This window comes from Aptenodytes forsteri, unplaced genomic scaffold (genome assembly GCF_000699145.1).
Source record: "Aptenodytes forsteri isolate BGI_AS27 unplaced genomic scaffold, ASM69914v1 Scaffold66, whole genome shotgun sequence".
Taxonomy (NCBI): domain Eukaryota; kingdom Metazoa; phylum Chordata; class Aves; order Sphenisciformes; family Spheniscidae; genus Aptenodytes; species Aptenodytes forsteri.
Window position 1 is genome coordinate 3,766,690 of NW_008795131.1, and position 14,214 is coordinate 3,780,903.

General features: G+C 48.4%; 2 protein-coding genes across 2 annotated transcripts in view; both read left to right on the forward strand.

Moving 5' to 3' along the window:
• The first annotated feature begins 225 nt into the window (after positions 1-225).
• On the forward strand, positions 226-10,940 carry DHRS11 (dehydrogenase/reductase 11). Its single transcript, XM_009278240.1, has 6 exons — positions 226-453; positions 6,436-6,530; positions 6,989-7,118; positions 7,792-7,884; positions 8,531-8,596; positions 9,615-10,940. Exons 1-6 carry the CDS (start codon positions 334-336, stop codon positions 9,654-9,656), a joined length of 546 nt encoding a protein of 181 aa, XP_009276515.1. The 5' UTR covers positions 226-333; the 3' UTR covers positions 9,657-10,940.
• Positions 10,634-14,214, forward strand: part of MRM1 (mitochondrial rRNA methyltransferase 1) — a 12,701-nt gene continuing 9,120 nt past the window's right edge. The window contains exon 1 of the mRNA XM_009278352.2: positions 10,634-10,700. Coding sequence (XP_009276627.1) covers positions 10,634-10,700 — 67 coding nt within the window. The remainder of the gene's footprint in view (positions 10,701-14,214) is intronic.

A 14,214-nucleotide genomic window follows, 5' to 3' on the forward strand; every position in this document is an offset into this window, starting at 1 on the left:
GCGTCCTCAAGTTTAATAACTTAAAGGCTGAAGGGCTCAGACTCTCATGTATATTGATACTTCTTTTTTCTTAATTAGCATTCACAATGATTCTTCCCTAGCGCCTGCTCTTAAGACGGGCTCACCAGGAAGCTGCTGTGTTTTATTAGCCCTGGGGTGTGTTTTTAAGCAAATGGCTGGATAAGCTGCTCCACAAGGAGAGGAGGCTGATGGCTGTTTTCTTCCTTCCTTTCTCTTCCCTAGAAATTGGCAGCTGAATGCCAGAGTGCTGGCTATCCGGGGACCCTCATCCCGTACAAGTGCGATCTCTCCAATGAAGAGGAGATCCTGTCGATGTTCTCCGCCATCAAGACCCTTCATCAAGGAGTTGATGTCTGCATCAACAACGCGGGGCTGGCTCGCCCGGAGCCTCTCCTCTCGGGGAAAACGGAGGGCTGGCGGACAATGATAGACGTGAGTAGTGCCGCTGGGAGAGCAGGAACTGTGCTAGAGTTTTATTTCTTCTGGCCACCTGCACCATTGTCCCCATCTACTCATTTCATGTGTGCAGAGCTGAGGACCTGCTTCCCATCTGGCTCTGACGTGGCCCGGGTTTGCTGATTGGGAAGTGGAAAGACATCACGCACTGCTGAGCCACGTGCCTTCACCTTGGAGTATGAAAACACTCAATACCTTCAGTAGTGTGTTTCCTTTAGCTCAACGGCTTTCTAAAGGGTGATGAGCCTCGCTTTTTTTTTTTTCTTCAATAAAATAGGAAATTGAATGCCAAGCACTGGCTTTTGTAGCTAATCCTGTTAGTTGTAGCAATGGGTTGTAAAACGGGCAGATTCTTTTTGGCTTAAAAAGCTGTAATGCTTTTTGTCTTTATAGCTTAATTTTCTGCCCATAATCTGGTTAGAGCTGGATGGAAACAAGGCAATTTCATGTGCCGAACTGGGAGTTTGTGCAAATGGTCCATGCTATTTTACTAGCAGTGCTTCTCCCTGGGTGTTGCTGTCCTGAGGTGCTGCTGTGCATCTTTTTGGGACTTCACCATCTTTTGTCAGTATGTGACAGCCCTTTTCTGCACATAGCAGTAGCAGCCACAGCTGTGGGACCCCGGGCCAGTTTGTGTGCCCTTGCAACGGCCCTTTTGTACTGGCCTTCCTGCAGCTCTGGCTGATGAGATGCTGAAACAGGAGCTTTTCACGAAGGTGACTTTCCCCTCCTATACTACCTACTTTTGTGCATGAAAGCGTCATCCTCATAGGAACAAGAGTCGAACTCATGGCTTTGGGTAAACCTTGCAGCACCTCCAGCAGCTGTGAGAGCAGACGACATGCCTATTTGAAAAGCTGCTCGAAACTGTAGGCTCGGGGCTACTACATCTGACAGCAGAGTGAGCCGGGATCTGTCAGCTCCTGTGGCAGCCGGTGGCTGTTTATCCAGCAGCAGATTCAGGGGCTATGTAAAGCAAAACAGAGGGGCACATTGAGGCCTCAGACTCCTGCTGCCAGGGCAGGAGCTGCCATATCCTGGCTAATTAAGTTCTTGTTAGGATTTTGGCTGGTCTGCTGGCTGCTGTAACTGCAGCCGAAGCAAGCTCAGCTCAGCTTTGTCTGCCCAGCCAGGCTTTTGTGGGTTGCCCAGCCTGGGTCACTGCACAGCCACATCTCCCCGTCCCCGGTTGCCATGGAGTCTTTAAAGAAAATTAAGTGAAGTGTAGCTGAGGCTGAGCTGGTGTAAAGCAGGGCACTTCCCAGCGTTGTCTCGCTGCAAGCCTGGCCCTGCGGGTCGCCTGCGCCTTGTAAACTCCTTGTCCTGGTTGCTGTCGCTGCATCTTGTGTGGATGTTTCTGTGGATGCTGCGTGTCCCTCGCACTTGTTTCTCTTTGTTCTTCTAACCTTTTGTTCTTTGGAAGGTGGGCGGGCTGGGGGACACACGTGGCTTTTGCCAGCTGAAGGCCCTTCCCCTCTCCATGCTCCGTTCCCTGGCTTCTCAGGTGGGAGTGCTCTCTTTGTCCCACCTTCCACCAGTTTTAGGGAGCAAGATTTTGGAATGGGGATTGTCCTGTATGAGCCACTCCCGTGTTGGTATTTACAGTGGCTCAAAGTTTGGGAGTTTGTGGGGTCCCCCTCCTTGCGGGTGCTGCTGTGCGCACCCTTTGGAGCTGCTTCGGGGTGGGAGGAGAAGCAGGGTAGTGGCTCCACAAGGGCAGCATTAGGAAACCAGGCTGGGGGCATGTTTTATTCCCAGAGGTGATCTGTACGGCTATGTCTGCTCTGATTTGCTTGGCAAAAATTCTATTGGTAGCACTGGGAGCAGACTGAGACACGCAGCTGGTGGGTTTGCTCTTGGCTTGTGTGTAATTGTCTGAATAACACTTGCACCTTTAATGTGAGGGTGAAGCCCTGGCACCCTCCAGAGCCAAATGCTTTGCCCGTCTCAGCCCAGGCAGCCCTGCCAAGCCTGGGTTTTGCTTTTTAGCCTGCTGGTAAGTGGTAGAAATAGCTCTGGGTTTTTCCTTTTGCTGTGTGTCCCCAGTTTTGCGGCTGTGACCTCCCTGTTTGGAAATCTTGCTCTCCAAGCGTGCCGTGGCTGTGCAGGTGCCGGCGTGGCAGCGGGGTTTGGGGAGGGATCTGCGCTGACAGCTCTCCCCGCTGTGGCATACCAGCCCCAGGGAGACACTCGCCAGGTCCATTTCTCCATGCTCTGAAGCTCTTGGAGGGTCAGGATGGGGGAAGGTTGCCAGTGCCTTTCACGGGCCACTGGGCTTTGCAGAGCTGAGTGGGAGCAGGGAGGATTCTTCCAAAGGTCCCTTGGAGAAAGGTGTTAGTGAGCAGCACAGTTTGAGAGATGCTGTTGGAGAGTTTCAGTGTACTTCTGGGCTGCCTGACAGGAGAAGTTTCTAAACAGCCATCGATCTATTGATTTAGGAGGCATTAGGGCCTTAAATTAAAGTCTTTTTTTTTTTTCTTTTGGTAAATCAATTTTTGTTTCCATGCATTTTTTATGAGCTTTGAGGCTCTGTCTCCTTCCAGGCTCCCCTCTCAGTATACCAATTCCATAAAATCTCTTGCTATACATCTAACAGTCGAAATCATGTTATCATTTACTTATTCCTCTTTTTTAATGTTCCAGTTCCTTATTTGTTATTGTATTTGTTCCCAAGGGGGAGCTGCATCTCCCTGGGCTGCAGGAGTCTCATGTTGGGAATCGCCTCTCCGTTGCATTACAGCAGCGCGGAGTCCAGCGCTGCCAGCCAGCAAATTCAGTGTGTGCCAGGGAAGGAGCGTGTTATCGCAGGCAGGTTCCGAGCCTGTCATCTTTCGGTGCACAGCTTCCCCCCTTTTCTCTCTACTTGTTTGTGAGGTTGTGGTTGACGTGAGGCTGGACCAAAGTCCTCCAGCTGTCCCCGATCCACGCGGGAGTAGCCAGGGCTGGGTGCTGTGTACATGCGGACTCCAGGCTCTGGGATTTGAACAGCTCCTTCACGTTTTATCTACTGACCTTTACAGCCAGGAATTCAAGCTGAACTTTCCATTTGCACTGTTCGGGGCACAAAGGACTGCAGCACGCATCCTCTTGCTCCTTTAGACACTAAATGGGTGTGATTCTTCTTGGCGTTATTCGTTGACTGGCAAGGCTCTGTTCTTCTTGCTTTTATATACCTTCTGTGCAGAGATATGTTTTCTGTAACCTGCGTTTTTATATGTACTTAGGAGCTGGGATACTCATTTTGATGCCTTAGAAAAGGCTGATTCTGGGAAGTGAAATGCTCAGCGCTTCCAGGAACAGGATCTTATGTTCTCCCGACCTGGCAATTGGAACTCATTAATTACTGGAAAATGTGCCTTCATTGTTTCTATTGCATTAGCGCGCGCACACGCGGCAGTCACAGACCTGCTGCCTTGTGCAGCATGCTGTGCAAAGGCAGAGCACAGATGTGTTGGCCATCTTTGCTAAGGGACCTTTGCACCTTTTGTTCTTAAAATAGGAACAAGGCTGAAAAATGTCTTGCATGGATATTTGTAACAACGGCCTTTAGATTGTTCCTCAAAGTGATACAGCCCTAACGCTTGCTCATTTTCTAGGCATGTTTTTAGGTTCCTGAGTGCCTGTTCCATGTTTTGAAATGGGATTTCACTCAAAAATCCTGTGGGTGCTATTGGGAAAAGGCAGCGAGGCAATCCCAGCTCAGCTGCCTTCCAGACAGTTGTTTTGTTGTACCAGGATGTCTTATCTTACGGGCTCTGGACTTTCCCATGTGGCTGTTGATTAGTATCTTGCTTTGCCAGTAGTTGTCAAAATGTTGTAACTCTACCCACGCAAGGAAGCATTGTTCAGCGTGAGTCACAGCGTTGGAGCCGGGTCTCAGGCTTCAGGCTGATGTTACCCTCTAGTGGCCTACGGAGACTGAGTGGAGCTGGGGAGCACCTGCACCAAAGACACGGTGCCTGGTGGGTTCAGGGCGTCCCGGGGCAGGGAGGAAAGCAGGGATGTTGTTTGTCACGAAGGCTTTTTATACCAACAGTTGCCCAGATCTGTATCTGAAAGGACTGGCTCCTCACTCGGTTAGTGTATCAGACTGGAGCAGGTTACTCCCGCTTTCCTAGACCTTCTTACTGTGAAATCCAAAAGCCTTCAGATGCCCTGCCTGCTCTGGTCTTCACTCAGTGCTGAGGTGGTTGTACAGTGCCACTTCTGCTGACACGTCTGCTAATATTCTTCCTTGCACAGCCAAGGTAAACCTTCAACCTGGTGCCGGGGAATTTATCTCTGTAGTTCCAGGTATGATGACTGAGATATCCAGCAGTGACTGTGTGCTCAACCAAAGTGCACTTGGATGAGAAATGATGACTCTACTTGTTGTGTTGCCTGGGTACTCCAAGATCAGATAAGCATGCTATTTATCTATCGCCAAGACAGAAGCTCGTAAGCATGGCCTCTACTAATGAATAGAAATAACAACCGAGACAAAAGCAGTGACCAGAAGATCCTTCAGCTGACCCCACTCGTCCTTTGTGTGCTGCTCAGTAATTACATCCCTCAAATCCATCCCTTTCTGCCTCTTACTTTCTGGTCTCCAAACTAGTGTTCCTCTCTTGCATGTCCTTTTGTGCTAGCAAGTCCTAGTTAGCCTGTCCCATTCTTGTTTATAAGTTTTACAACGATCGTAGCCAGCTCTCTCACATATCCTTCGCTTGTTGTCCACATGGTCTTGTTCCTGCTGCTCCTCCCATTTATAGTTGCACCTGACTTCTGATTCATCAGTTTAGTTCTTTGTGGATATTTAGTTCACAGCGGTGTTTTTAGACTTGTCTGACCTGCTCATTTAGTTAGCAAAGTGACATGCCATTAGGTAGGACCTGCCAGCGTGTCCTGCCTTGAAATGGTTACATCCTTTCTAGAAGGCTTCAGCAGACGCTTTCTACCTTTCAGCGACTTTTCCAAATCTAAACCACTATAAACTTGAGCTGTTAGCACTGCTGCTGAGAAGGCTTGCTCATCAGTCTTGCACACACCTCTGGGTGCTCTGTATTTCAGCTGGGGGAATTTCCATACCTCCGTCTTCCTGGAAACTTTGCTCTGTGTTTTATGGTCAGCAAATGCTCAAGGCATCTGCGCATTAACGGTGGCACATTGCAGAGGTGATACGACTGAGTTAAACCAAGCCACGGTGTGGTGGGCAGTGCTGGTCCAAAGAGCAGGAGCCTGGAAAGCTCTGGATCCTGTGCTAAAGGACTGGATAAATTGCCGTGTCCTTTCTTCCTTGGCTTATCCAGTTAGGGTTGAGGAAAATGTCAGCGGACGGTGTGACAGATCGGTGGCTTTCATATCTGCAGGGTTACTTGCCCACTCTGGCCCTCTCCATGGCACGATGTGATCTTTGGCTTCATCTGTGCACGGGAAGCTCTTTGGCTGTGTGGTTTGCAGTGCCTCTGAGCGCCTGGCGCTCTGACAGGCAATATCTGGGGATTTCCTCGTTAACTAGCTGACCTAATTACCTGCTGTTAGTGTCCTATCAGCTGCCCCAACTCCAGTGTGCTCAGTGCTGTACAAAATAAACAACTTTGTCTCCCGGACAGAGTGCTGACTGTGGGGAAGTGGGTTTGCTCTTCCTTACCTTGCACCCACCTTCACTCTTGTCTGTAAAACAATTAAGTCCATTTATTTCTGGCAGAGGCCAAGGCTGTCTCACGAAACTGGGTATCTGTGCCTCCCCTGCCCAAACCCCTTGTTACTGCAGCCCCGAGCTTGGTCGCAGCGTGATGTGGGTTGTGTGGCCAGGCGTGCGGTGTGCGTATGTGCATTTCCCTCTGTTGGCGTTTGCAGGAATTGCCGTGGGTCGGGGACTGTAACCTGCATCCGTGGCTTTGGGTGTGCGGGCGGCAAGTCAAAGGGTGCCAGGCAGGGCTGCTGGTCTTAGTTTCTTCTTCTTTTCTCTTCCCTCAGGTCAACGTGATGGCTGTGAGCATCTGCACCCGAGAGGCCTACCAGTCCATGAAAGAGAGAAACATTGATGATGGGCATATCATTAACATTAACAGGTATGCAAGGGGGGGAATGTGGGATCAGCCACATGTGCTTCCTCCTCCCCGCCTCGCAGAGAGGATTTGAGTGGTGGAGCTTTAACCTTGGAGTGGGCTGATGGTGCCCAAGGAGGGGTTTTCCAAGGATTGCGATGGTTGATTTTCAAACCACTTTTTTTAACCTCTGCTGGTTTAAATGCAAGAAAGACCAAACCAGGGAGAAAAGGATAATGCCAACCACTTGTGATGGTGCAAGGTTGAAGACTGAAACTTCTTGACCAGCTCCAGAAAACAGCTGTTTTGAGAGGAGCCTCGGGTGGTATGCATTCCCCACAGGAGAGGGGAATTCCTCACGTAGCCACCACGTCAGCATCTCTCCGTGTTCATTACGGTGGTTTGACTATCCTGTTGGTTCCTTCTCGGGACTCCGCTTGCCTCCCCGCCTCTCAGCGCTTTCCTTTCTGCTCTCTCCTCAGCATGAACGGCCACAGCGTTGTGCCACAGTCGGTGGTGCATTTTTACAGTGCCACCAAGTATGCAGTTACAGCCCTCACGGAGGGGCTGAGGCAAGAACTCAGAGAAGCAAAGACTCATATACGAGCTACAGTGAGTACTGTGGGCTCTCTCCCTCTCTCCTGCTCTTGTGGGTGGTAGAGAGCTGGCAGGCTTTATGGGGCAGAGGTTTTCCCTTTGGAAAACAGGCAAGGAAACGCAAAAATAGCACTCAGCACACTGGGAACGTTCAAGTCCTGTGGCCAGCTGTCCCTGGCCACCTCTCTTACCCAGGCAGAGAGAGACTGGGGGGCAGCAGGCACAGCAGCAATGAGCTGTGTCAGGGAATAAACTTTTTGGGTGCACAAAGTGGGTAGTTGCTTGTCCGGGAGCGAGGGGGGCTCGTGACAGCAGAGGGAGGCAAGCAGCTGGGCTGAATGCTCTCATGCAGAGCTTGCATCTCAGAGGTGATGTGTCCAGAAGTTAATTTGTATGGCAAGCTTTTCCATCGTTTTCGCTGCTTCTCTGTCCCTTTGGGGCGTGAAGAGGGAAGTACCCATCAGCGGTTCCCCAGAGGTACCTGCCACAACAGGCGTTATGGCAAAGCCTGCTCTCTTAAACTATTCCCCTAGAAAAAGGGTGGGGAAGGAGAACAACAGAAAGGGGGGTGGAGGTGGTTTTTGGCTTTTTCAGTGCTAAAAAGTTTTTCTCTCCTTTTTTTTTTTCTTTATTCTTTTACTGAAGGGGAATTACAAATCCTATTAGGATGTGCTCTGCTTTTTTCCAGTGTATATCTCCAGGACTGGTGGAAACGGGATTTGCTTTTAAACTTCACGATAATGACCCTGAGAGAGCTGCTGCAACCTATGAGAGCATTCGGGTAGGACACGGAGAAATGGAAACAGAGGGAAGTGGCTCTGACTGTAGTTTAACAGTGTCTCTCCTGGCTAGTTCTGCAGAGTGCCCAGTGCTTTCCAGGATGTAATTAGCATCCCCAAAGTCTCAGCACTCAAACCTCAGATTTTGCACTGATATTTACACACTATGTAGGTTTTCATTCAGGTTCAGTTTCTGACTCCCTATATTTTTCCTTTTATTTTGATGTTCCTGTAAATAAGTGTCAGTCAGCTTTGGCATTTGGCAGGCTATAACTTCTTTATTGAAGAGAAGATACAATAAGCAAACATGCCTGCACTAGAAGAAATGTGAGTGTGTTGTCTTGCAGGTGGCTAGCACAGGATTTCTTGTGCTTCTCTGGTAATTTTTGATAAGGATGGCAATGCCTGACCTGGCAGAATTACTGTGCCAGTAGTAAGATTATTCAAAGCAAATGGAGAATTATCAGCACCAGACATGTCCTTTGTTAAATTTTTAATGGATTTTTTTTTTTTCCTGCTTGCTTGCATCTTTTTGACATGCCCCAGTGACACTGCCGAAACTCATTATTGATAGTTAGGAAAGAAGTGATCTTGTGGTTAACGTCCTGAGGTGCCCTTTGACTAAGAATCTCTCTCCTGTCTTTCCAGTGTCTCAAAGCTGAAGATATGGCTAACGCTGTCATATATGTCCTCAGTGCCCCACCTCACGTACAGGTAGGCTGTGGTTGGGTTGGAGGACTCTGCGGTGGGTGGCTGAAGGCAGGGAGGGTAACTGCTGCCCTGATGTTTGCTAATCAGCGTTGCAGCCGCTGGATCAGCTGTGTGCTTAGCGGAGCCTGGCCTGGGGATTAGCGGTGATAACGTTTGTTTACACTTCCCTTATGGCAGCTACGGGATTGCGCTGCTCGGGCTGCTCACAGCCCTGCGGATCCAGCAAAGGCTGCTCTGACTCCAGAGAAGGACTGCACAAGGCAGGGGGAACGGGAGGGTGATGGGCATGCTTTGCCCTTTTTTTTTTTTTTTGGATGGTGCCATCTGAGATTTGCTGACGGTCTTGCAGCAGAGTCAGATCCTGCCAGCTGCCAAGTAACATGTTGGGCCTGAGCCTGCCAAGTGCTGTGCACCTCCCCAAGAGTGGTGTGAGATGCTTGTGCTGCCAGAGGGACTTCCCTCCTGCAAAACAAGAAATAAGTGACCAGCTTTGAGCTGGAGCCAGGAGGAGGTAGGAGCAGTGTCAAAGTTCAGCATATGCGACATAAAGTTTCTATTGCAAAAGCAAGCTTTGATCACGAGAAGTTTAGCAGCCCCTCGCATGAACTCTGCTCCTTTGGAGCAAGACACGGCCGCCTTGACATTGGATCAGTAGTGATAGCTGGCCTTCTTGTCTTAAGAGGACAAAAAATTCTGCTGTGGCTGATCAAGCGGTGCTTCTGCTTGACCCTCTGTGGGCAGGACCAAACTAAAGGCTTGAACCATGAGAGTTTATACTCCCTGTCATCTTGCACTCTTTTTTTCTGTGCATGTTTGTGCTTTTATTCTTTCTGCTAAAGGCAGAGCAGTCACACTCACCTTTATTTCCTTCTAATATCTCAGTTAAGCAGGCTCATTTCTAGTCACAGGAACTTTCTTCATGTGCAGCTTGCCGCTGTAATGGTGCAGCGTGGAAGTGCCCAGTGCAGGATTTAAAATGGACTTCAGCGCTCCAGTAAAATCCTACGTTGGTCTTTTCTAGATTGGAGATATACAGATGAGGCCAACGGAGCAGATATCATAGCAAATGAAGAGGACCGTGAGCAGTACCGTGTATCCACTTCACTTCGAACCCTCCGGCAATTTAGGGTTTCGTCGACTGGCTAGCAATGTTTTAATCAAGTACCAAGGATCACGTTTGAAGAATTATTTTTCTCTCCCTCTCTCTGAGCTGGTGCTGGTGCTGAGCCAGTTTAAGAAAAAAAAATAGTAGTGGGTCTCTTTTCTCCCCCACTCCTTTCTGAAACTGCTTACGAGTAAAATGTATTTGAAAATAATGCAGGGAAGTGGTTTGTGGAAGATTGTTGTCTCCAGGCTGGTTTATTCTTCCTTTTGCTTTCTCTTCAAGGTTTGTTTGATCTTATTTGCTGATGCTGTGTCTGGACGTAGGTGAAGTGGCATAAGATGTTTGCCAGTGTGCTTAGGGTTTGAGATTTTTCAGTGGATGTCATCATGAATCCATCTAATTTTGGGGTTTATTTTCATCAGATTGATTACTGATGGTAATGATGCACGTGATATTTTCTACTTCTTTCGTACTCCACTGCCCTAAACCCAGCGTACAATCTCACCCACCGCCCCAAACCCTCCTTTCCCATTCTCATGAATCACGCCTGCCAAGTTTGAGGAAGTATAAATGTGTGTGCTTGCTATTTCTCTTTCTTTCTAGGTAGGTAGGTAAATAGTTGGAGGAAAAGTACCTGAACTTCTGCAGGTTAGAATGATCATCTCAGTGGCATAGTTACAGTAAGAGTGAGTTGTTTGGTATTTTTAATAAAAACTAAATGTGTGCTGTCTTGTGATCACCTCTATCCTTGGTATCATCTCCCAGCACTCTTGATGTTTTTGTATGTGATATTTGCATGCATTGACACTTTTCTGGAAATATTGATCGGTCTTAGAAAGATGTATGGTGCTGTTTAAATGCTGGTGCTGATGAGTTGGAAATGTGGAAAGTTTGTTTATATGCAGAGATACAAACTCGGAGAGAGAGAGAGTGAAATGAACCATGCCGAAGCTGCCCACGATGAAAAGATACGAGTAGGGGCATTTGCCTACGAAGCAGCAGGTAAAAGGTCTGGTTCAGATCTCGTACTAGTTCTACGCTGGTGCAGCCCCATTGTTTTGCTCTGGATTTATTCTAACTTGAGGGAGAAGAGAATCAGCCTCAAAGCTGATACAATGCAGAGCTGGAGACCGCTTGAGTTCTCCTAAGACTCTTGCAGCATGGCAGAAGCATGTCTGTGTGTAGTCCAACGTGCTGCAGAGCTGTGGCGCTGTGAACGTATATGTTGCCTTAAGACTGCAGACTCGCTCCTGCTGCTCTCTGGACTTTGTGTAGTCGAGGAAGGCGAGCCGTTGGTTTAGGTGGAGCAGGTATGGTCAGTTGATCGGAGCGGAGGAGTGGGAGCCAGAGAAAGTTGGGTTGGATTGTTTTGCTTACACCAGTATAGCTCTGTGGGAGTTCATCTGTGTTACACCACCGTAAGGGAGACCAGAATTGGGCCACTACGTCATGAGTTTCAACTCCCTATAAAGCCTTGGGCAAGTCCCTTTACCTCTCTGCCTCAGTTTCCCCATCTGTAAAATGGGGATAATAATACTTACCTACCTCACAGGGGTGTTGTGAGGACTCACAAACTTTTGTAAAGCACTTTGAATATGAGAAGCGCTATGTAAGTGCTGAGTGTTGATATGAAGTATTATTATTAAATCTTGTGATACATAGAATTCCTTGTGCCAAAGGTGAGCAACTGTAGAAGGATACAAGGAGAAAACTGGTAAAACACGCCTTCGGAATGGCAAAACAAAGGCAATTTGCCCCTTTTTTTCTCTTTATAAGTACATGCTCATGGTGTGTTCTGTCCATTCGTCATCTGTCCCCAGTTTCTACTGGCAAGTACACATAGCCTCATCTCTGGATTTGGCCTTTTAACTTCGCGTGAGTGAAATTCATACCCCGCGGTGCAGTCTCGCCCCATTGTGATGCACTGTCCTCCTCCACCTTGCCGAGGCGGTGGCTCTGTGTGGGTTCTCTGCACAGAGCTGGGTTTCACCCGCAGCATTGGGTTAGATGGTGTCCTGCAAGGAGCGGCCAGTCCAGGTCTGCACGCAGCCAGCAATCCTCGCTGCAGCAGAGAGCCTGCGCCAGCTGGAAAAGCTCTTTGGTCTCCGTGCCACTGTGATCCTCAATTCGGAGGCACTTGGCTAAGGAAGGGTCAAGCAGTACTGCGCTTTTTTATAAAGCCCCTGTGATGTTCAGCTAGACGCAATATGAAAACTCCTGGTGTTTTCCGTAGGGTTTCTTTTGCAGGAGCTTGTTGAAATTCAGCAGATGCGCTGTGCGGTGTGTGCCATCTTTTTAAGAGAAGGTGGTTGAACGAGGAGTTGGAGGCCAAAAAAAAAAAAGAAAGTTGAGAAATTAGGAACTTCTGAGCAGAAAAAAATGACCAGGGATCTGGGTAGCACTGGTTAAACATCTGAATTGGTGGCCGCAACTGTGTACAAAGTTAAGCAGATGTTGAAATGCATGGCTGAGGAGGGACCTGACTTATCTTTCTGCTCTGTAAAAGGAGGCTTTGGGAGAGAATTGCTTAAGATGTAAGGCCTTGAAAAAGGGCCAGTCTGGGTAGTTGCTCCCTGCAAATACAACCTGGCTGACCTGCAGCCCTGGAAGTTTGGGTTTTTTCCCCCCCAAGAACATTTGTAACATTTGCAAGTCTATAAAATAACCTTGAAATGATATCCAGTATATTTTTCCACTTCAAATGTGTTTTTAGGGGATAATTCCTGCTGCCTGTTAACTTCCCACATGAAGCGCGGCCTGTGTGAGGTTTGGCGCCGGTTGTTTGGCCACTCTGCCTCGTGTAACCTGGTGGCACCTTGAGCCATCTTCCTGGGATGAGATGGGATCGGCAGCACAACTGAGGCATTTAAAAACCCCAAACAGGAGGGTGAACTGTGTAATTTATCAGTAGGTTTCTAATTGTGAACTGTAAAATAAAGAATAAAAAGAGAGGCACACTGTGGTTCTTTCGTTGTGTATATTGTAGTTTTTGTGTTATAACATCCTTTTTACTGTTCACAGCTAAACCTTTCTTTTGTGAAGAGTTCAAACAAATGCGTGGTTTTGGTTCTTCATGAGAAAAACCGTAATTGCTTTCTAGAGCAGAATAGCATCTAGTTGTCTCACGGATAACCTGTGGAGGTTGGACTCGCCCGTCCTTGTTCAAATGAAGCCGCGCTCCACAGGGGTTCGCTGAAATCCCCAGGTAGGCTGCTGGGCACGGCTGGGTTTGACTAAACTATGCAAGGGATGAGCCGCTGTTGCTACTCGGACTTGGATATTGAACTCTTCCACTCTCTCGTGCTTCCCTCGAAGCAAGACAGATGATCGTCATCGTTAACTGAAGGCATTTTTGTTTCCCAGTCCCCTTTCAGCTTGCCCAAGCGCAGAGGCGCATTCCTGAGCTCAGGTTTGCTGTCGTTGAAATACAAGGTTTTTGCAAATAAGTAATGAATAGCAATGCCATTGCTGGATTTGAGGCAGATATTTTGGTTACCTTGTAAATAGGTAGAGAGTATTTGTAGAATTAAAACTGTATTTTTTTTCCTATTCTTGTCTTTTTTTTTTTTTGTCTTATATAGTATATCTCATCAGTTATGTTAACATGTTTGCTTGGAGGTACAGCAGTTTTATCTGGCAGATTATGTGATCTCAGGGGACTAGATTTTTGGGGGGAGGAACCACGAGCACAGTTGGCTCTGGTAAGCAGCAGGGAAAACATGATTTTTCTTGAGATCTCTGAACCTGCAAAAACAATTTCATTGTATTTTTGAGGCCTGATGTCAGTCTGAAGCATGGACAAGTTACAATATAGAAAAGGACTGAAACGCTTTTGGGTCTGTCTGCAAAATCCTTTTAAATATTGTCGTGGTTTGTCCCCCATGGCCCACGCAGGCGCGTTTGCCTGAGGGGTAAACCCCTGGAAGCCCTAAACCTATTGCTGTGAATGACCTGGTTCCCTGTTTGCCTGCCCCTTGCCTACCCGTTTATGGAATTAAAAGATGGATATAAAATATCACGTAATGACAAGAGCGGCCTTTTGGTGTAAAGTTACAGGTTTGGAGCGAGTTGGGCCCCGTGGCAGCGCCCAGGGCTTGCCCGATGCTCTCGGAGCCCTTTCTGCCCGTGTTTAGAGAAGCACATTGCAATGGCCGTGCCTGGGCCGGGGACGGGCCCGGACGTCGCCCTCAGAACGTCCGCTTCCAGCCCGTTAGATGCTGTTCGGACAATTGCCGTTGTCCGTGGGGTTTTACAGCCTGCCTGAGCACGCGCGGCCTTTGGGAAGGGGGTCAGAGGGAAATCCCCCCTCCCTGGGGTGACTGCAGTTCAAACACTCATATTTTTTAATATTAAAAAGGGCCAGGACTTTCCAACGTGCTGGCGCTTTTGTCGCTGGACCTGGGTGGTGCCGGTTTTTTGGGCTGGGGTCTGTGGGCTGCAGACCCTCCCCCCAGTCTTCGTGAGATGCCCTGATGGAGCGGTTAAAAGCTGGTTTCCCGTTAATTAAGGCCCTGTC

Bases quoted from the DNA above. Each gene is read 5' to 3' on its own strand.
- DHRS11 (XM_009278240.1), top strand. From the start codon at position 334: ATGTTCTCCGCCATCAAGACCCTTCATCAAGGAGTTGATGTCTGCATC. The intron at 6,531-6,988 runs GTATGCAAGGGG...CTCTCTCCTCAG, and splicing joins CATATCATTAACATTAACAG to CATGAACGGCCACAGCGTTG. The intron at 7,119-7,791 runs GTGAGTACTGTG...GCTTTTTTCCAG, and splicing joins AGACTCATATACGAGCTACA to TGTATATCTCCAGGACTGGT.